The sequence below is a fragment of the Capricornis sumatraensis genome, chromosome 20, assembly GCF_032405125.1.
Source record: "Capricornis sumatraensis isolate serow.1 chromosome 20, serow.2, whole genome shotgun sequence".
Lineage (NCBI taxonomy): Eukaryota > Metazoa > Chordata > Mammalia > Artiodactyla > Bovidae > Capricornis > Capricornis sumatraensis.
Window position 1 is genome coordinate 31,257,013 of NC_091088.1, and position 21,765 is coordinate 31,278,777.

A 21,765-nucleotide genomic window follows, 5' to 3' on the forward strand; every position below is an offset into this window, starting at 1 on the left:
TCAGGTTTGGTGCAGGGCAAGCTGATCCTATCTGTCCCCCACATGCGTGCCTGCATCTGCCACACACTCAGGACTCCACCTGAGAACATGAACTCCATTTATTACAAAAGATAGGGTTATCACATTGTACTATGAACAGCCACAGCCCCTGCCAGACCTCCAAGGTCCAGAGAGGCAGCCTGGATGGAGGCCCCTAACAGCTCTCCTTTGACACCCCCTCCCCCAGCAAGAAAGTCCTGGGTGGGTGGGGGCACCTGACTGGGCCTTGGAGTGGTCCTGTGTCTATAAAACCAAATAAGTCCAAGGACCCCAGGCATATATACTAATATATATATGACATATATATATATATATATATAAATATATATATATAAAATGTAGGCCACGGCTTCCCTTCCATGGAGTGTCGCTAAAGTGGGACCACCAATGCCCACGGTGGGAGAGAAGGAAGTTGTCTGTGGCAGGGACTGGGGTCTGCTCCCAGAGTCAGCACACACAGCTGCATCAGTTCGAGTGGCTGGTCAGCCTGGGCACCCAGGGTTGGGGGGTGGCGCCCAGTCCTGCCTAGCCCTGGCAGCTCTAAGCCACCTGGATCTGCAGGTCCTCATCCTCGTCCAGGTCACTGGCTCCGTCCCCCGCCTCCTCGGCACCAAAGCGAGCGCTGCGGATCTTCCCAAAGAGGGGGGCATTCTGCTGCTGTCGGCGGAGCCTGTGGGATGGGGTGACAGGCGGGTCAGAGACAAGCCTGATCCGCTGGTGCTGACAGCAGCTAAGCCTCCCCTAGAGCTTCCCACTGCCAGGCACCAGACTGAGCCTTCCACAAACATTACCTCGTCTCACTTCATCCTTCCAGAAGCCCCCGAAGTGAGGGAGGTGCTCCTGTCACTCCCATTTTACAGATAGGGAAACTGAGGCACTAAGCCCCACAGACAGCAGCGGGCAGGGGCTGGGCTCTGAACTGGGTGGCTGGCTCTGGAGTAGGTAGGGGTGTAGGGGGGATGGCTTGAAGAGGTGAAGCAGCCGGCTCAAGGTAAAGCGGCTGGGATTTGAACCCAAGCCAGGCTCCAAAGCCCATAGGAAGAGAGTCCAGGGGTGGGGGTTCTGAGTCCCCTACATCCCTAATGTCAGGAGAAAGCCCTCCACCCTTGTTCTTCCCCACATTAAAATTCCTAAAGCCAAAATTTACGAGGCAGACTTGCCTCTAAGAAGAGCCAGTGGAGGAAATGCCCAACCCCCCTCCTCCCCGGCTCCTCGCGCCCACCCCCAGCGGAGTAGCCGCCTGGCTGCATCTTACTGGAAGACATGAATTATTAACACGGCGGGGAGGGGCGCGGGCGGGGGCCTCCATTACTGCATGGTGATTTAGTGAGCTGTCCCCGGAACATTAAAGCACAAAAAGTTGGGAAATAAGATGAGGCAGCGGTCCTGGGCAGCCCAGCCCTTCCCATGGAAGCACTTGAGAGCCTGGGCAGAGCCAGCCTGCCTGCCCATTTTGGGAGTTTATGGCTCCCAAAGAATGTGGCCAAGACTGCGGGAAGGCCCTGAGGCTAGGCGGCCTTGTGAGGGGCCCATGTGCTGGAGTGGGGGGGCGGGGTGGGGGGAGACGGGGACGGGGTGGGGGGGTGGAGTGGGCAGAGCTGGCCAGACACTGAGCTTGACTTGCACTCATGACTGGGCTCCTTGACGACACTTCATAGGCAACATCCCAAGCATCTGGGGAAACTGAGCCTTGGCTCCCCAGGTCACACAGCTATCAGGTCTGGCTCCACGGTCTGTGCTCTTAGCCACAGACACTCAGCACATAGATAACAGTACATGCTCTGTAAATAAGGGCTCCGGTGGCAGATGGCCGGGAAGGCAATCTGACCTGACCACCCGCCGCCTGTGCGGTGGTGAAAGGACTTAACCCTCTTGTGCCTTAGTTTCCTCGTTTGCCAGCCCCCTGGGGGTAGAAAAAAAATTTTCCTTCCTGTCTCTCCTAGGAGCGTGGTTCTTAAAGCACAATGTTGTTGACCAGTCGCTAAGTCATTTCTGACTCTTTGCGACCCCATGGACTGCAGCATGCCAGCCTTCCCAGTCCTTCACTCTCTATCAGAGTTTGCTTAAACTCGTGTCCATTGAGTTGGTGATGCTATCCAACCATGGCACAGTATCTGACCCCAATACTAAAGCTCTACTACTATTTGGCATTTATCACGGGCCTGGTCCTTTTATAAGCACAGATCGGCTCATTTAATTCCCACAATCAAGAAGTAATAAAAACTGTTATCAACCCCATGTTACAGATGAGGAAACTCTGAAAAAAAAAAAAAAAAGAGTTTAAGTAAGTGGCCCAAAATAACACAGCTACTTAGTGTCGAGCCAGAGTTCCCACCACCCAATCTTAGCAGCAGAGACTGGGCGCTGTCTATTCCATGAAATAAGAGGATGGAAGTAAGGGCCTGGCCTGGCACAGGAAATCAGTCTCAGGTGGAAGCTTGCGAAATGGGGCGGGGCTTGGACTAGACATACCCCAGCTCTAAGGGGAGTCCTGGGGAGAGAGCCACTCTCGGGGTGTTGGGATGGAGTGGGAGGCAGAGCATGCTGGGTGGGCCCCCAGACCTCCTGGTCCTCCCTCACTGAGGCGGATGGGTCCTGTCTGCAGCTGAGGGGTCCGGGCTGCCATCAGGGCCGAGATCCCACAGACCCCAGCTGGTCCAGAGTCACCCCAGCCGGAGGACCTTGCGGGCTGCTTGTCCTTCTCATCAGAGACTGCCCAGATCCACCCGCCCTCCCTGCTGCCCCACGTTGGGCCTGACCTCTTTGGCTGCTCTCTCTATATCCGCTGGCTGCAGGACACAACTCCAAGGCTCCCAGCTGGTCTTACTTCCTGCACTCCCTTCCCTGGTTTCCGAGCCCTGGCCCTTCCTGCTTGAAGGGGACAGGATTCTGGCCCCAGGACATCCGGATCTCTTCCTTCCCTGTCTTCCCCTCTAGGCGCATTCGGCTGGAGCCCCGACCCCGACCCTGGGCCTCCCTGGGCTAGAAGCGCCCCTGCTCTGTTTGTGCGTCCCAGCTGGGAGTCCTTGCCCCGGGGGCGGCACGCTGGGCCCACCTGGACTGCACATGTTCCAGCTGCACTTGCAGGTTCTCACTCTGCTCCGTCTGCTCATCCAGCGACCGCTGCAGCTTCCGCGCCTGGTTATGGGCCTCGTCCAACTGTGGGGGTGAACGGGGCCGAGAGCATAGGAGTCACCTTGGGTTGGGCCAGCCTGCCCTGCCGTCTGCTGAGGACCAGCCACTCCTGCTGTTCCTCTGTGAGAATGATCCTCCTCGAAAGCAATTCCTGTCTCTCCTTTGAGGCCTTTCAAATGCTATCATCTGAGGCCCAGCTCCTCCAGGAGAACATCCTTTTTTTGCCTCTTCTTGTGGCAAAAGAAGAGGGATCCTGTTGCCTCTCCCTTCCAAATCTACCCATCCTCCAACGCCCCAAGCTACTGATCCATCCATCAACCCATCTACCCGTATATTCCCATGAATCTGTCCATCTGACCATTCATCCATGGAAATATCCATCTGCCTATGGAGACATCCACCAACCCACTTACCATCCATTGATCTACTCAGCCACCCATTCATACTACCCTTGTGTCCTTCCACTCTTCCAAACCCATCTTCCCATCTACCCATCCTTCTGCCCTTCTTTCCTTCGGTCCAGTCACTCCTCCACCCACTGACAGTCAGCTGTCTCTCTACCTTTCCACTATCCACTCAGTCATCCATCTTTCCACATATCCATTCATCCACCCATCTATCTACCTACCCCTTCATCCATCCATCCATCCAACCACCCATCAGACATCTGTTGTTACATCCCATCCATCTCTCCTCTCTCCCAACCATCTGTCCATCTATCCCCTCATCCATCTGTTCATCCATCCATGGAGTTATCCTTCTGTCCGTTTAACCAACTCCACATCCACCCACTCATCCATTCATTAATCTACTCAACCACTCATCTACGTTATCTGTCCATTTCTCTTCCCATCTTCCTACCCACACACCACCTGTCACCCACCCACTCTCTCCTGAGTGCCTCCCGAGAGTCAGGCTTGTACCAGGCACTGGGGACCCAGCACGGAGCAACACGGGAGGGCCCTGCAGCTCCACCCCCACCGAGCCCAGCCGAGGTCTGCAGGCTGCATGCTGGGCCCTGCAGGTGCTCACCTCGTCCTCAGCCTGGGCCAGCTCCTTCTTGAGCTCTTCCACCCGCAGCCGCAGCTTCTTCACCTCGGCCTCGTGCTGCTCCACCCGCCGGTTGGCATGAGCCAGCTCCGCCACCTTCTCCTGGAACTGCTTCTTCAGTTTGCCGTGCACGTGCTTCAGGTCGGCCAGCTCCTGCAGGAGAGCGGAGATGGAGGAGGGCTCATGATGGGAAGTCCACGAGGTCAAGTGGTTCTGGGGGTACTGGAGTCCCTTCTCCCTGGAACCTCTCTGAAATGCCAGCAGTAGAGTTGGGGGAGGAGCTGGAGGCTAGAGGTGCCATCTAGTGAGGTGAGAAGGCCTGGGGGTGATGAGGGGGAGGTGGGTGGAGTGCTGGCTCCGTTCTGGACTTGGAACTCTGGGGTGCCTGCTGGAGACGACGTGAGGTGTGCAGTAGGCTACTTGAGCTGAGTCTCGTTTTCTGGGGAGGGACAAAGTCAGGGCTCTTTGATGTATAAATGGCATTAAAGCTCTGGGTCAGCTGAGGAGTGTGTTTCGGAAGCAAAGAGATCTGAAGCCAGAGTGGCTGGGAAGAAGATGAGCAGCCAGGAGAGGAGCTGTCCACACCTGAGCTCTGGGAGCTCTCTGAGCCCTCAGTCTTCATATCTGTGAAATGGCCTCTTGAATCCATTCTCTGTTCCATTTCCACCAACCTCAGCCTGGTCCTGGCCTCTATCATTTCCTGCTGCCCCCAGGAAATGGCCCAGACTCCCCATTCGCTTGCCTTCTTATCCGTCTTCTACCCAGCAGCCAGTGAGCGCTCAGAGCCACAACTTGCTTGCACCTACCTCTCACTTTTCAAAGGTGGCTCAGGCCTCCTGCCTCACCTACCACATCCCTCTTGTCTGCTCCCCTCCAACCACACCAGCCTCTCTTGTTCCTCCAAAGCTCCAGGTCCCTGTCACCATGGGACATTCATTCACATCATTTTCCAAATCTCCTCCTGGAATCAGCCCACTGTCAATGTCTGCTCTCCCCGGAGACCTGGGCTTAAACGCCACTGCCTCAGGAAAGCCTCCCCAGGACCTGGGCCTCAGCCAGGTGGCCGGGCATCCCCTTTTCTCTCTCCCTGCCAGAGCCACGGAGCTGTGTGACCAGCATAAGCGTGTGACGGAGTGAGCAACGTCTATATCCCCCTCAGCTATCAGCTCTACGAGGGGAGGCCACGTCCCTCCTGTCTGTTCACGGCTGTGTCCCCACCACCTAGAACAAGGCCTACGCGCAGCTGGAGCTCAATGAACATTTGTTGGACCAATGAAAGGGCTGTTGAAAGGATTAACTGATGTTGTTGTGTTTAGTTGCTCAGTTGTGTCTGACTCTTTGTGATCCCATGGACTGTACCCTGCCAGGCTCCTCTGTCCATGGGATTTCCTAGGCAAGAATACAGGAGTGGGTTGCCTTTCCTTTTTCCAGGGGATCTTCCTGACCCAAGGATCGAACCTGCATCTCCTGGTTGGCAGGTGGATTCTTTACCACTACGGCGCCAAGTATTCTCCATAACATGGGCAAAAAGCACCAGCCCGGAGCCTGGCCTACAGTGGTATCCCACAAACCCAGCTATAATGGTGGTATCACTGAGCCTGGCTTATGGCAGGTGCTGCCGCCAGGCAATCACCTCCTTGGTCTGTAGTTGTTACCTCAAGGGTCTCTGGCCCCCTGCGGTCTGGAGCTGGATGCCCAGGAGGTGGTCTGCCCCAGCCCTGGCTGCAGCCCCCTCACTACCCCACCTTGTTCTTCTCGAAGAGTGCAGCCTGGCTGGCCCGCAGGTCGCAGTCTAGCGCGCTGGCCGTCTGCCGCCGTCGTCGGGCCAGCGCCTCCTCCAGGTCCCCAACCTGCGCCCGCAGCTTCTTGTTCTCCCGCTCCAGGCCCAGTTTCTCCGTCTCCAGCCGCTCCCGGCGACCCCACTCAGCGGCGTTCTCCGCCTGCAGCCGCTCCATCTGCAGCAGGGCAGGACAGTGGGAGGGGTCCACAGGGAGGGGCCTGGCACGGCCGAGCGGGAGGTTCCCCCTCACCACCTCCTCCAGCAGTTGTTTTGGCTCCAGGAAGCAAGTCCAGCTGCAGCAGCTATAATTAACCCGGGCTTATTTGACACGCACAGGGTGTGAGCCACAGAGGCCCACCCCTTGCAGACTGGAGCACCCAGGGCTGTGGCTGGTTCCTGTCCTCCTGTGAGTGAATGACTGATGGAGGCAGGGCCCCCCGGGCGCCCCCAGACCCTGGGCCCTGCCGGTGGCCTCACCTCACCCCTCAGCTCCGCCATCTTCCTGTCCATGCTGGAACGCGCACCCAGCTCATCCTCCAAGTCTTCGGACATGCGGCCCAGCTCGTCCTGGTGGGCCTCCTTCAGTATGCTGAGCTGTGTGATACAGCACAGGCTGGTTAGGTGAGGACCACCAGCTCCAGGGAGGGGTGGGCGCTGGTGCCGGAGGGCTCAGCAAGGAGCCTCAGGTGGTGCCCAAATGGGCCACAGGGTATTCAGAACAGACTCTGAATCTGAACGCATCTGCCTCCTCCGACATCTCTCACCTCCCTGATTACCATCCAGCCTCCCAGTGTCCATTCTTGGGTGCCCTCCTCCTGCCCCCTGACTTTCTCTCGTCAACCCATTTTCCACAACAGTAGCCCTTTTATCTTAAAAAAAAAAAAAAAAAAAAGATAAACCCAGGGGAATTCCCTGGTGGTGCAGTGGTTAGGACTCTGAGCTTCCACTGCAGGGGGCACACGTTCCATCCCTGGTTGGGGAACTAAGATCCTATAAGTAAGCCAGTCTGTGTGGCCAAAAAATAAACTGATTAATTGAAAAGAGACACAGCCAATCATATCCCAACCCCAGGTTCCCTAAGAACTGACCTTTCCCTATGGTCCCACAAAGCCATCTCCGCTCAACCGCATCGCCCATCCCCCCTCCCCAGAGCTCTCTGAGCCTCCTCTCTAGTCCTCAAATTCGCAAGCTCCTGTCCATTGCAGGCTTCACACTTGTGCTTCCCTCTGCTTGCTGCCCTCTTTCCGAGGTATCTTGAAGGGCTGACTTTTCTCACTCTCAGGCCTTGGCCTAAATGCCCTCTCCTCAGGGAGGCCTCTCCTGTCCTCCCTGCCTAGAAGGGGTGCTTCTCCAGCCCCCCACCTCCCCAAGAACGTGAGCCTGGGAGACAGCATGTCTGTCTGCCCGCCTTCGTATCCGTGTATGGCCTGGGCACCCTCAGCGAACACTGGCTGAACACACCCAGGGGATCTGAATGCAGGTCTGCCTGTGGGTGTGAGGCTGGTCACATCAGAATTGTCTGGGGTGATGTGAAATAGTACAGAGTCCCTGTTGTAGAGCAGAGAAAATTGTCAGAGGAATGCTCATTGCAATGGCATGAATGAACCTTAAATATGCAATGTTGATGGAAAAAAAAAACCCAGATACCAATGAGAATCTTTATAGTTATGTATCTGTAAAATTGCACAATTGGGTCTCACAAATTCTTCAAATGATTACACGATTTGAAAAGATTAAAAAGGTTCCTGGACCTAAGCCCCAAAGATGCTGATTCAGGAGAGTGAGGGCAGGGTCTGGGAAGCTTTTTTTCAGGAGACTCCTTAAAGAGATTCTACTTAAAGACCAATCTTCCAGGGCAGTTTCAGGCTCGGGTCTGTGAGCTGCCCACCTTTTGGAAAAGCAGGGTGGCTGCGCCCCCTGGTGGCCATCAGGGTCTGCACAGGGAAGCAGTAAGGAAAGCCCAGTCTGACCCCAGCATGCTGCTGCTGCTGCTGCTGCGTCGCTTCAGTCGTGTCCGACTCTGTGCGACCCCATAGACAGCAGCCCACCAGGCTCCTCCGTCCCTGGGATTCTCCAGGCAAGAACACTGGAATGGGTTGCCGTTTCCTCCTCCAATGCATGAAAGTGAAAAGTCAAAGTGAAGTCGCTCAGTCATGTCTGACTCAGCGACCCCATGGACTGTATAGCCCACCAGGCTCCTCCATTAATGGGATTTTCCAGGCAAGAGTACTGGAGTGGGGTGCCATTGCCTTCTCCAGACCCCAGCATGCAGGAGTTTCCAAACTGCAGGGGTGGAATTTCCTCTCTGCCACCTAGAGTCTCAGTTTCCTCATCTGTAAGATGGGGACACCAAGTGTGTTCCCTTGACTGCTGTGAGGCTCTAGCAAGATCTCATACCCACTATGTGCCCAGTGAACATCCAGACTCCTTCCCTTTGTCTTGGTCTACAAGGCTGGTGGGATCCCCTTACAATCTCATCTCTCACTAACTACCCTCCAGCCACACTGGCCTCTATTTCTTGAACCCACTAGGCTTGTCCTGGCCTCAGGACATTTGCATTTGCTGTGCCCTCTGCCAGGAACTCTGCCTCCATCTCTTCTCAGCGGTGGCTTCTTCTAATCACTTTAGGTCTTGCCTTGAATGTAACCCTCTTAGAGAGACCTTTCTATGACCCACCACCTCATCTCTCTGATTGTGTTTTGAATTTCACAGTTTCTGAATTTATCTACCTGGTTACTGTTGGTGTTCTCCCCACAACCCCTCCTCCACCTCCTGCCCCAGTCCACAGATCACCACATGGCATAGGGCTGGTGCTTGACAGTGAATGATTGAATTCCCCTCTTTCTCCCATTCCCACTGCTGAAATTCAATGACACAGTACTGCTTTCTCCAGGAAGCCCACCCTGGTCTCCGAGACTCACTTGCTTGAGCATCTCCTGCTTGGTCTTGCTCAGTTCCTCGTACTTGATCTTCCACTGGCTGAGCTCTCCCTCCAGCTTCTCGATGTTCCTGCTCAGTGCCATTTTATCCCTGGGGAGGGGAGACGTGGGGGTGAGCCCACTGGGGCCCTCTGCTGAGTCCTCCAGTCCCTTCCAAGTCCAAGACCAAGGTGTCGTGAGAGGTAATCTGTTCTATGCCGCTTCCCTGGCTTCTGGTGGTTTGCTGCATACCCCAGGCCTTGGCACCCCTTTCCCCTGGCTTCCAGTGGTTTGCTGCATACCCCAGGCCTTGGCACCCCACTCTGTGGCAGGCAACCTGGTTGTGCAATCTCCTGGAGCTGCACCCTCCACACAGCTGTGGGAGTCCAGCCCCTGCTGTGGAGAGTGTCTGGTTCTCCAGGGCACCGGGCCCTGGGCTCATCCATCAAATAATATCCCCACTCCCCTCTATCTGTTTTATGCTGACTTGGTGTGAACACACAGCTCTGCAGTCGGAAAAGCTGGAAAGCACTTTCCAGTGACTCTCTGAAGGAGGAGTCCCTTCTTGTCACCATCACTGGGTGGGAGTCCCTTAAACTGCTCTCACGCCCCTCACCCTTCACTCTGCCCTGAATGTGCAGGAGGTGCAGTGGCTATTTGGCCACATGCAGTGTTTCATGACCAACCCCCACACCACGCTGGCCTCCCATTCTGAGAGTTTAGCATTACTTTACATTTCAGTTAGTACAACAGGTTGATTTTTGTTCACTGTGCTTAAACAGAAATGCAGCGTCTCAGTTCTGGAGGCTCCAAGTCCAAGACCGAGGTGTTGGTTCCACGGGAGGGCTGTGAGAGGGCATCTGTTCTATACCTCTTCCCTGGCTTCTGGTGGCAATATCTGGCGCTCCTTGGCTTGCAGGAGCATGGCCGTGATCTCTGCTTCTACCTTCACAAGGGCACTGTGTTGATTTTTAAAAGATTAATGTGTGTAGTTATCTTATGCCATCTTTGTGTTTAATTTCTGGATGGAAAAGGGGGTGTTACTATTCTCCATGATCAGGCAAAAATGACCAGTCAAGGTCACTGGTGACCTCCGAGCCCTAAACCCACTGGTCAGAGCTCAGTCCTCTTCTGACTTGACCAGCTGACTGCTCCCTCATCCACGAAACGGCTCCTCCTGCTTCCTCTTCCCCCTCACTGGCTCCCTTCTCCTGTATCCTTTGCTGCCTCCCTCTTCCTCTGATTCTATAGCTGGTGGGCTCCAGGGCCCCATCCTTTGACCTCTGCCCTATCCACTCTCAACCCCAGCTCATGGTTTTCAGCATCATCTATTCGCTGATGACTCCTGAATTTCTACTTCCAGCCCAGACCTGTCTTGTGAACTCTATAGACTCATTCACGTCCCCAAATGCCTTCCTGCTGAATCAAGCTCAACACGTCCAAAACCAAACTCCCAGCTTCCACCCCTCAGTCCCTGTATCCCTCCTTCCCTGCTAAGAATTTTTGCCCATGGCACTCTCCCTGCATGAAGGCAGGGATTGCTGGTCTCATGGATAACTGTATCCTCACCGAGCACAGTGCCTGACCCAGATCCCTGACACATATTAATTGAATTAATTTTAAAAAGCCCTCATGTTGGGTCCTTGGGTACAGTACCACTGTTCTCAAGTCCCGAGAATCAATGGGACTCAAAGGGAAAGTCCCATTCCCTTTCATTGAGTCTCAACTTCTGTGACACGGACTTTCATTCTGTGATTCCGAGGAGGCCCTGGTATGGCCTGGCCCACCCCCTAGCCCCTGCCTGCCTCCCGGGACTCACTCTCGTTCCTTGAGCAGCACCTTCTGGGACTCATCCAGCCGTAGCCGCAAAGCAGTCAGCTTCGAGGCATCTTCCTCGACGGTGGTGTCCTCCCAGGGCAGGCGGCTGCGCTCCTGGCGGCCTGAGCTGCCCCGTGGGGTCCCAGCCCCTGCACTGCGCACCTCCCAGCAGCCCTCAGGCTCCTCTGGTCTGCTCTTCAGCAGGCTCTCCACCAGCTCCAGCTCCTGTGGGGACCCAGGCAGAGGTTGGACTAATGATCGCTGAGCCCTCACCCTCTTGGCCTTCATCATAGCCTCTCCCAGGTCCAGGGTCTGGCATCAGCTTGGTGGGTAACTGTGGGCAAGTCACACAGTCCTCTGGACCCCCGTTTCCTCTTCTGCTGCCTGCCTCTCCACCCCTGGAGAGGGAGGGCCACACCCTCCCCCTTCGCTGCTTAGAACTGCACAGAGTCAGCCACTCAGATTCCCTGAATCCTGGAAGATCCCCCAGAAGAGGTGGTAAGCTCTCTGCTGCTGGAAGTATGCAAATATTTGGTGGGACACTGATGAATGCAGAAGCAGGGATTCCTACAAGGAATAAGGACTAGATTCCCTCAAAAGGGATTCCTGCTCAAAGATCCCACTTTTCAGTGGGATCACCTGAAACATGATAAGTGACGTGGTAAAAGATGCATGGACTTCCCTGGTGGCTCAGTGGCAAAGAATTTGCCTGCCAGTGCAAGAGACTCAGGTTCAATCCCTGGACTGGGAAGATCCCCTGGAAAAGGCAATGGCAACCGACTCCAGTATTCTTGCCTAGGAAATCCCATGGACAAGAAGCCTGGCGGGCTACAAGCCATGGGGTCACGAAAGAGTCAGACACCACTGAGCGACTATGCCACAACAGTGAAAGATGAACAGGAAGGCGGCCTCTGGCGCAGAACCAGCTCCCAGACAGAAAGCGGTGAGGGTCGGTTAACTCAGCCCTGAGCCCTCTTCCTCCCTGCCAGCCTCCTCTTCCCCGCTGCCCTTGTCTGCCCCCTGGCCTGCCTCTGACCACAGACCCAAGATGCCCATGGCCTCTGTCCCAGCCTGGCTTCTCCCACAGTCATTCCAGATGAGTTTGGGCTGGTCCCTTCCTCGACTGACCTTCAGTTTCCCTATCCAGACTAGGACAGTGGGCCTGAGGAGTGAAATTCTACTCCTCTTCTATCTCAGACTGTCTGGGTGGGGGCCTCTGAGGCCATCTGGTCCAAAGCTCCAACTCCCAACTGAGGAACCAGGGAGGGAAGAAGGGGATTGCTGGAGGGTCACAGAGCACAGACATGGCTGGGCTGGAGAACAAACTCAGGCTGCATCCTCCGAGCTCCTGCTGCGGTACCTGCCACCTCCTGGGGTGCCTCATAACCGAACACGGAGAGGACAGGAACAGTGTCCGAGGCTGGCTGATATACAGAGGCTCATCCTCTGCCCCAAAGAAGAGCAAGAAATGTCACCTGCAAGCACCAGTCAGGCCCTGGGGAAGAGGGCTTCAGCCACCAGGAGGCAGCAGTGCCCACTCTAGCCCACAGGTAGGAGAGGGGAGGGGGCATTGAAGAATCTTAGGAGCTGGCGTGACTGGGGATGGAGCTAGGAGCAACCTGAGCCTGGATTCGGTCCCTAGACGGCCTTCAGGTGAGTCTTGCTTGTTCAGGGGAGGCTGCCCTCCTCACATATGATTAATGTTCCGGATAGCCTAATTATTATCACCATGGGCTGAGAAGCTCATCTGGGGTCAACCCCCAGCGACTCCAGTCACCAGCTGGGAGCCACTGGTAATTGACGTCTCAGTGCCTCAGTGTCTTCATTTGTAAAGCCAGTATTTCCTGGGTTGCCCTGAGAATTAACTAGGTAGTGTGTATGCAGAGCCTAGCATTTTGTAAGGGTGCCCATGGAACGACGGAGGCTTTGCCCAGATTTACCAAGCACTCCCAGCCTCTCGCTATTTGCACAGAATTTCCATCACCTGTAATGCATTCCTGCACTTTTCACCATCAATTTCTCCTATCTCAGCTCAAACAGGACCGCTTCTAGAAAAGCTGCAGTGAAGCTCCCTCCTCAGAGCCTGGCTCAGGGACCTCCTTCTGTGCTCCCGTTGCCCTGACACCCGCCCCTCCCTCAGCTTTGATAGACACCTGTTAAAATGTTTACTCCTTTCTCTAAACTGACTAAATGAACGGATTCAGCTCTGGGACTAATGGATGCCTTTGAGGTAAGTTCTTACAACCTGCTCCTGCTCAGAGAGGATGATTTGTTGGTTTTGTTGATTACTCAGGTATGGGACGGAGAAGGCAACGGCACCCCACTCCAGTACTCTTGCCTGGGAAATCCCATGGATGGAGGAGCCTGGTAGGCTGCAGTCCATGGGGTCGCTAAAAGTGGGACACAACTGAGAGACTTCCCTTTCACTTTTCACTTTCATGCATTGGAGAAGGAAATGGCAACCCACTCCAGTGTTCTTGCCTGGAGAATCCCAGGGACGGGGGAGCCTGGTGGACTGCCGTCTATGGGGTCGCACACGATTGAAGTGACTTAGCAGCAGCGGCAGGACCACCATAATCAGGGACACTCTGCCCTTGGGGTCTGTGGGAGGAAGGTAACCTGGGGCCCTGCAGGGCAGAGCCTGAATCCCAGAAGGTGTGATACCTACCCACGTGCCAGGGGCCCTTACTTCCCTTTCTGAGACCTACAGCTACCGCTCCCGCCCGGGTCAATCGGCCCCTCCCACTTCCGGACCCCAGCGCGAAGCCCCCGCCCAGAAGCCCCGCCCCTCGCCGCGCACCTGGCTGCCCTGTGGTCTCTCGCATCCGGATCCGACGTCGCGCACCGGCACCGGCTCCTGTTCTCTTTCTGGCTCCGTCTCGGGCCCATCGGGAGTCCTGTCCGCGGTCCCCCGGGCGCCCCGCAGCCGCGCCAGCTCGCGACCCCGCGCTTCGCACTCGCCCTGCGCCTCTTGGCGCTCGCGCCGAGCGCCCGCCAGCTCCTTGGTGAGCGCGTCGAGGCGCTGGCGCAGCTGGCGCACCTCCTCGCGCGCTCGGTTGCGCTCGGCGCGCACCTTGCTCCACTTCTCGCGCCAGTTGGCGGTGCAGTCCGACCACCAGCGCATGGTCTTCTCCATCTGCGCCGCCCGCGCGCGCGCCTCCTCCAGCTCCCGCAGCCGCAGCTCCTCGCGGCTCTCCCAGTCCCCGTCGGCCAGCAGCGCGGGCGCCGGCGGCATGGGCAGCGCAGGCGGCGGCCCTGGCGAGGGCGTGCCGCTGGGAGGAGTCGGTGGAAGCGAGTCGGCTGGCCCCATGCGCTCGGGCGACGGGCTGCCCAGGATGGTCAGGAGGCTGCCCTTGGACAGCTGCGGGGACTCGGCCAGCCGGGGGCTTGGCCCGTGGCTCATGGCGTGGCCGCGGGGGGCGGGCAGGCTCGTGGGCGCTGGGCTGGAAGTCCCGGACTCAGAGGCGGCGCGGGGGACACGTGGCAGACGCGATATCACTGTGCATGATGGCCACTGCTACTGGGTGCTCTCCGGGCTACGGGGAGGGGGACGCTCCCTCTGACCTGTGGGAGAACACAACCATTATTTGGAGGTGGCCACCAACCGCCCATATCCTTAAGCTCAGCCACGGGAAGCAAAGGGAACGGCATCACCGGTAGAAGGAACAGCATGGCAAAGGGGGAAGGAGTGCAATTGGTCGCCTCCAGGAGCCCCAGGGAGGCTGGAATGGTGAGCCAGGGCCTGCAGCTGCTTCCTCACTGGCCTCCAGATAACCCCCTTGAGTCCCTTCACCCTGGAGCAGCCACCGCTGATCTGAAACCTTAATCTGCTGTCCCTGACCTTCAGGTCCCATCTCTCACATTGAATAGCTTATACTGCTCTCCACCTGGAATGCCCTGCTGCCACGAGTCCCCTCCCAGCCTCTTCCTGTGGTGGGCTGACTCTTCCCATCCTTAAAACTTAGGTGAAATAGTGTCTTCTCCAAGAGGTTTTCCGGGACCCTTCAGGCCAGGTGGTCAGCCCCTGCCCAGGTCTCCACCAGCCAGCCTCACTGTACTATTTTTCTGTGTCCCTGTGAGCAGCCCATCTTCACCCCAGGCTGTGAGTTTGCTGAGGGCAGGGGATGGCTGGCTCTTGGTCTTTGTCCCAGCACATGATGACAATAATAATGACATTTATGGAGGGCCAACTACAGGCCATGCCTATGTGAGCTATCCTCTCAACAGACTCGAGGGCAGCTATAGACATTTACTGAAGAGGAAAGGGAGACTCAGCAAAAGTAAGCCTTGGAGTTGATCCAGATACACCATCCAGAAGTCCAAACACTGGCGTGGGTCTGGTGAATACATGCACGCACTGGTGGTATGATGGAAGTAAGCTGGGGTTTAGATGGGGGAGCCGTGCAGTGTGGTGAGGTGTCCCCCCATGCCAACCACTGAGCTCTGCTGTTCATTGGCCACATCTCTTTTAAAATAAGTGAGACACATGCCCTGCTCTGTCCCCAGCCTGCCACACTCTCCCTCAGAGTGGCTTCATGCTGACCACTGACAGCTCCTTGGGCTATCTCATACTTCCTTCCCCATTCAGCTGGGCCTGACCCTCAGAGCCTCACTGCAGCCCCTAAGACCTGCCCTGATCGTTATTCCTTCCTTTTCTGGGTGACCCATCAGGGCACTGCTGGTGGGACTCTCAGCATCCTGGAAGAGTGTCCCAGTACTGTCTGGCTGTGTCCCTTCATCAGTCTTTTCCAGCCTCTAAGCCTCCCACTTGGCAGCACATCTAATGTCACAGTTTATGGTAAAAAGAGGAGCTGTCAGGCTGGCACTCCCTCCTTGTCCTGCCTTTAGCCCCACAGCCCCCTCCTCTCTGCCCTGAAGAGGATGGGGGGCTCTCCCCTCCTTGGGTCAAAGGCCTCCCCATCCAGCTTCTCCCACCCCAACCAATGATTCCCCTCCAAGGAGCCTGCTCCCTGCTGAAGTCTCTCCTGGCACTTTCACCTCCCTTCTCTGTCTCCTTCCTTTCCAGGCCCATCCAGAGTGGGCCACACTTGCTGTCTGCCCCCCCCCCCCCGACCCCCCGTGCACCTCCTTCACCCTCTCTCATCAAGCCTTACCAGCCTGGCCTCCAGCCCCCCTGCCCTACCCTCTGGGCATGTCTCAACTCTTGCATGTATGCCCTCTCTAGCTCTGGGCACCTTCCAGTCCTCCTTTCTTGCACCTCTCCTTCCCAGGATGTTCTCTGGGTTTTCCTCCTATTCTCCAGTGGTCCCCCATTAGCCTCCCTAGTTGGCAACCTGGGCTCATCCCTGCAGTGCTGGCATCACCCCAGTCCTGGCCGCCTTCTTTCTGGCTGCCCCTGCCTAAGCCACCTCTCCACGTCCGCAGTAACCCCCAGTCTCTCTCCCAGCCTGGGCTGCTCTCCAGAACCACTCACATGTCCCTCAGAGAACTCAGACTCAGCTTGGTCGAATGGGACGCCCTGTCTCCACTCCCTGCCCCCCGCCCCCAACTGGAGCCTCCTTCTGGATGCCCCCTCTGGGAGAAGGGTGCTTCTTTACTTCTTCACCTTGTGGGGAATATCCTGGAATTGGCTTTCTCTCCACCTCCAAGTCCTGCCAGTCCGTCTGCCACACATCACAGGGATCCACCTACCTTCCTCCTCAACCGCTAACCTGTCAAGGCCACCATCACTTCCCACTGGGGAGACGGCAGCCACCACTCTCCCTGTCCCATCCCCCTGTCCCCTTTTGCCTCCTTCAAATCCATCCTCAAGAGCAGCAGCCAGAGTGAGGTTTTAAAAACACAAACCGGATCGTGCCAGTGGCCACCACCTTTGTCATTACCAGTAGCTGTGACCCCTCCCCTCCCTACAGTCAATTCCAAACTCACTCTCTCAAAGGCTCCAACACCAAAAACGCATCGATTCCCCCACTTGTTCACTGTTCCCACTGCCCACCCTGTCCCTTCTCTCCTTGCTACACCCACCCAAACGCCCTCAGTGTTCCAGCTACCTCACTCGTTCTTGTCTCTCCAGGCAGAGCCGTCTCTGGTTGCTTTCACTGCTCTGCCTGCTCTTGCCTTCACCCGTATAACCAGGCATCACAGGTTTTCCACCACTGTGGACCAGTGTTCATTTAAATTAATGACTATTGCAGTCACAGTTCCTTAGCATGGTTCAGTGATCCTACTATTGGACTGGCCAAAAAGTTTACTTCAGTTTTTTCCCCTAAGATGTTATGGAAAAACCAGAACAAGACTTTTGGCCATTCCAATATATTTCTCCAGTGCGTTTGCCCTTAGTTTATCCTCTGTCTTCCTTCACCAGGCACCAGCTCTAGTCTCTGCTCTGTCATCAATCTCATGTAAACCACTGCCCCATACGGGGCCTCAGTTTCCCCCCTGGTAGAACTGCAGTGAGGGGTGAGGGAGGCCAGGGCTTCTAGAGCAAGAAGTCCTTCAGATTCACCTGGACATTAGCTTAAAATGCAGTTCCTGGACCTCACTCCTCAGAGAATCATGTTCAGTAGGGATTTGCATTTTAACCATCCAAGCGTGGGATATTTTGAGTAACTGGTGATGCTGTGTCACCACCCATAGTTCCATATGTACAAACATGTCTATCTCCACCCCAACACCTGCACAGACTAGGTTATGCCCCCAGACACAGCCCTCTGGGCTTAGGTTTCAGTTCCCTGTACACCCAACTCCCCAAGGGATCCCTGGAAGGCTGAGGACCCACTGTGACTATCTTTCCACCTGTGCAATGAGGTGACTGGCCTAGATCCCACGTGCATTCACAGACATGTGCACACTCAGACACATAAGCAATCCCATACACGTAAATATAAAGTCATGGGCAGGCACACACATACACGGAGGTGGCCCCATAGGCACACACAACAACTATGTATATGTTCAGAGAGATGCTTCCTTGTAGATACACAGTCACAGACACACCTGAAGACATACATATGCCCACATGGATACACACAGAGACACGCAAAAATACATACTCATGCCTGAGACAGGCAAATGCACACACGCATATACACAAACACACGAACGCATATACAGACACTCGCAGTCCTCTTTGCCCCAGTTTCCTGGCCCAGCTCCACATGGAGAAGCTCTTGGAAAAGAAAAACAATGTGAGAGCCTGCGGGGGAGGGGAAGGAGGCAGGAAATCTGAGTGCCAGTCCGGTGGCCTCGCTAGAGGCCAGAGCTGTGCTGGGAATGGGGGGTGGTGAGGCGGGGTTCCCTGGGGCCAGGCCCCTGTCTCCTGGGCCCTTCCTGCAGCCCCTAAACCGAGAGGGCGGCAGGGAGGGGGCTGCTGCCACATCCTCTCCGCCTCTGGGAGCTGCCAGGCGTGAATGGGGCTTGGGGAGGGGTGGCCCGCTCCTTCCAGGAATCCCAAGCCTGTCGTGCAGGGCCAGGGCGGGCGCCACCCAGGCCCCTAATGGCTTCCAGGCACCCACGCTTAAGGGAGGGGTGGGGGGGACTGGGGGAGGAGGGGGGTCAGAGAGGCTCTGGACAGGCCTCCTGCCTTTCTTCCTGCAGGCCCAGGTCCCCTGAAGGGTGTGTGTGCACACATGTGTAAATGGATGGGGGTGGGGGGTCCCAAGGTTGGTTTTCTGGAGAAGCCCACCCCTGGACACACCAGGAACCCTGCCTCACACTCAAAGGCAGCCTAGCAATGCTTCCCCTCACCTCTACCCCCACCCCACTGACATAACACAGCCTTAGGGGCAGACGCACACACACCAAGCCCTGGTAACATACACACTCATCAAGAGAGATGCAGCATGGAGGTTCAGCTGGCAGTTGTAGAGACTGCCTCCCGCTGCCTACCCCGCCTGCCCTTCGTCGCCAAGCTCAGTGTCTTCCTCCCCTGGGGTGTGCGTATGTGTGTGGGGTGGCCTCCCGATTCCTGCAGTGTGTCACCACTCTCCATGGAGCAGGTGGAGGAGGTACCAGCCTCCACAGGCCCAGAAAGTCCTTCCCACTCACCCTCCCCTCTCCTGTGCCCACCCCCCACCCCCAGCACCAGCCAGACGGGTCTATTCCTGCTCAAACCCTCAAGATCTCTGCTCAGCCTGATCCCCTACTCAGGATGCCCAGCTCAGACTCTGAAACTCCACCCATCCTTCAGGCTCAGTTCCACCACCTCCCGGAAATGCCTTGGTCTCCCCAGCCCCACTCTGCCAGGGGAGTATATCCCCACAGCCTTCCAGAACCAGACCTGGCCAGCTGCCCTCTCTCCTCTTGCAGTTCAATCCTTCCCTAACCCAGGCAGGACACCTGTGCCACCCGGAGCCACTAGCACAGGCCCTGCACACAGGAGGTGCTCAAAGTTGGCTGGTGGGGTGGAGAGCAGAAAGCAGAACCATGGCTTCACATCCCCTTAAATGGGTAGCAGAGCCACCTGGGAAGGCTTCCCATGTGGCACTAGTGGTAAAGAAGTGGAGGAGATGTAAAGTGGCCAGTGGAGGAGATGTAAAAGATGTGGGTTTGATCTCTGGGTTGGGAAGATCCCCTGGAGGAGGGAATGGCAACCCACTCCAGTATTCATGCCTGGAGAATCCCATGGACAGAGGAGCACAGTGGGCTTTGTACAGTCCATAGCATTGCAAAGAGTAGAACACCACTGAAGTGACTTAGCAAGCATGCACAGGTCCGCATGGGACTCAAGAGCTCCTGAACCCCAGCCCCACAGTCATCCTCACTGCTCCAGGCAGCTGCTGGCCAGGACAGGAGAATGTTTTGATTGGATATTTGCCTCAGGCAAGGCCTTCATCAGCCTTGTCTAGACAAAGTGACTGGTGGCTCTTGCTTCTAGTGGACCTGTTTGGAATGTTCTTTCTCCTTTCTCTAGCAGTACCTCCTACACATCCTTTAGGACCTACCCCTGGGTAACAATCCCCTGGGTAGCCTTCCCCAACCTCATACACAGAGTATGTTAGTGCTCCCAACATGGCACCTCCTGTTCTTTAGCAGTGGCCACACTGAGAAACCACAAGGGCATCCTGGACTCACTGGCTGTCAGCACAGGGCCCAGCATACAGCAGATGCTGCATTAATGCTTCCCAGGCTGATGGGTGGAAGATGGACAGCTAGGGGTTCCCCGTAATCAGGGAGGGTTGCACCATTCTAAGGATCACGAGTCACTTTAGGGTCAGGCTCTGAGACAGGTAGGTGTCAGAGCCTGTGGCCAAGGTTAAAGTCAGAGGTCATCTCATGGCCAGGTCAAGGATCAGGCCTCTTACCTGAGGGGGCCTGACTCGCAGGGGGACAAGTTTATTTTGTCCTTACTGTGTTTTGATGGCTCGTATCTAGTGAAAAGAGTAAGCAGTGCTGAGGCCTAGATGGGGCCCAGCTTAGGGGGCTGGGGTGGGTGTGGGATGGGATGGGATGGCCCAACTCCTCCCTCCAGCTCAGAAACCCTCTATAACCTCCCAGAACCTTTCAGGTGGGGCTGTGGGGCTGGCCTGTGGCCACAGGCCTGGCTGCGGGCAGGGAGCAGAGCCCAGCAGGAAACCACAGAGGACAGCCTGATTGGATAAGTGCAGGGCCCAAGGCTGGTCTGCCCACAAACTGGGCGCTTGTCCCTCTGACCTGTCACCCGTGTTCTCGTCACTGGACCTCCAGGAGAGGAGAGGGAGGCAAGCTGAGCCTGTAGGCTGAACCTGAGCCCTGGGGGGTAGGCACCCCTAATCCGTTCCCAGGTACCTCCATCTCAGAGAAGCCAAAGATATCCTGGACCACTAATCATAACTCGTTTTTTTACAAATGGGCCACCTGAGATCCAGAGGTACAGCTATTGGTCCCCATCAAGGACCAGCAGCAAAATTGGGTGTGTTTTGGCGGGGGGTGAGGGGGGGGACGCTGGATTGCTGGGATTGGATGCCTCCCCTCCTGGATCCTGATTACCTGAGGGGCAAGGTGCCCCTGGGACCACCTACACCATGGGGTCCTCAGTCATCAGGCCAAGCACAGCTGGGAGAGGATGGGAGGTTTTCATGAGGTGGACCCCAGCCCCGGGGCTCTGAGCAACCCCTTGAACTATACACTCTAGTACAGTGGACTTCTCAGGAGCCCCATCTGTACCTCTGTGACGCTGTTTGATACCTGCAAGGCCACGCCCTCACTGATGCTGTTTTCTTACTTGTAAGATGGAGAGAGGCACTAACAAGATACCTAAAAGCTTTGTCCAACCAGTGGGCAGAATCTGTGCCGACACGAAGTAATCCTACCTCCCCAACCAGCCCTACATAACCCACACTTAAGACAGAGAAACTGAAGCCGTGGTGGGGAAGGAGGCTTGCAGGACATCACCAGTTCTCACAATCGTAATAGTGGGACAACGGAGGCCCACTCCCTTCTCCTGACACTAAGCCGTCGCTCCACCTGTCCCAACTCCTTCCAGAAATTCCCTTTCTGCCCTCCCACGACCACGAGTCGCCTAAATCCTCACTTCCTCTCCCCCTCCCCAGCACAGCCGCGGCGGGATGAGGGAGGAGGGTCTCCAGGCCCAGCGAGACGCGGTCCCGCCCACTCCGCCGCGCGGCCCCCCATTGGCAGCCACCAGGGGCGCCGTGCTCCGATTGGCTCGCGCCGCCCGTCCGTCCCGCATTCGCCATGGTGACCACGTTGGGTCCCCCGGGAGAGGTCCAAATTCCGCCCCCGCCCGCCGCCGCCGCCGCCCCCCTGGGGTCTGGCCCCAGCCCGCTGCTTTTCAAGGGCAGCCCTGCTCTCCCCCCTCCCCCAACTCCCGAAGCCCCTTCCACTCCTGAGGCTGGGGCTCGGGAGGTAGGGGAGCTTGCGGAGGGGGCTAGGAAGTTCTGCTCGGAGTTTGGGGGTTGCTGCGGACGCGGGAGCTCCCGCTGCTCCTCTTCCAGCACGCCCCGCAACTTAACCCCTTCCCTCCCGCTGAAGGTTCCTGGCCTGGAGGGAGTTCCCGGGACGCCGTGGCTTTCGGCCCCCTGCACTACCGCCCCCGCTCACCTCGGCCGGCGACCAGCGGGCTCC

The 21,765-nt window shown here is 56.6% G+C and overlaps 1 protein-coding gene across 1 annotated transcript; it reads right to left on the minus strand.

The window, feature by feature from the left end:
• Positions 1–398: 398 nt before the first annotated feature.
• Positions 399–21,765, minus strand: CCDC102A (coiled-coil domain containing 102A). Its single transcript, XM_068992923.1, has 9 exons — positions 21,742–21,765; positions 13,541–14,304; positions 10,742–10,965; positions 8,926–9,034; positions 6,482–6,598; positions 5,970–6,179; positions 4,207–4,377; positions 3,095–3,198; positions 399–709 (listed from the first exon to the last, which is right to left on the minus strand). Exons 2-9 carry the CDS (start codon positions 14,141–14,143, stop codon positions 580–582), a joined length of 1,668 nt encoding a protein of 555 aa, XP_068849024.1. The 5' UTR covers positions 14,144–14,304; positions 21,742–21,765; the 3' UTR covers positions 399–579.

Excerpts from the sequence above, each read along its gene's own strand:
- CCDC102A (XM_068992923.1), bottom strand. The coding sequence starts at position 14,143 with ATGAGCCACGGGCCAAGCCCCCGGCTGGCCGAGTCCCCGCAGCTGTCC. Across the intron at positions 6,599-8,925 it reads AGCAGGAGATGCTCAAGCAA|CTCAGCATACTGAAGGAGGC; the intron begins GTGAGTCTCGGA and ends TGTATCACACAG. Across the intron at positions 3,199-4,206 it reads TGGCCCAGGCTGAGGACGAG|TTGGACGAGGCCCATAACCA; the intron begins GTGAGCACCTGC and ends TCACCCCCACAG.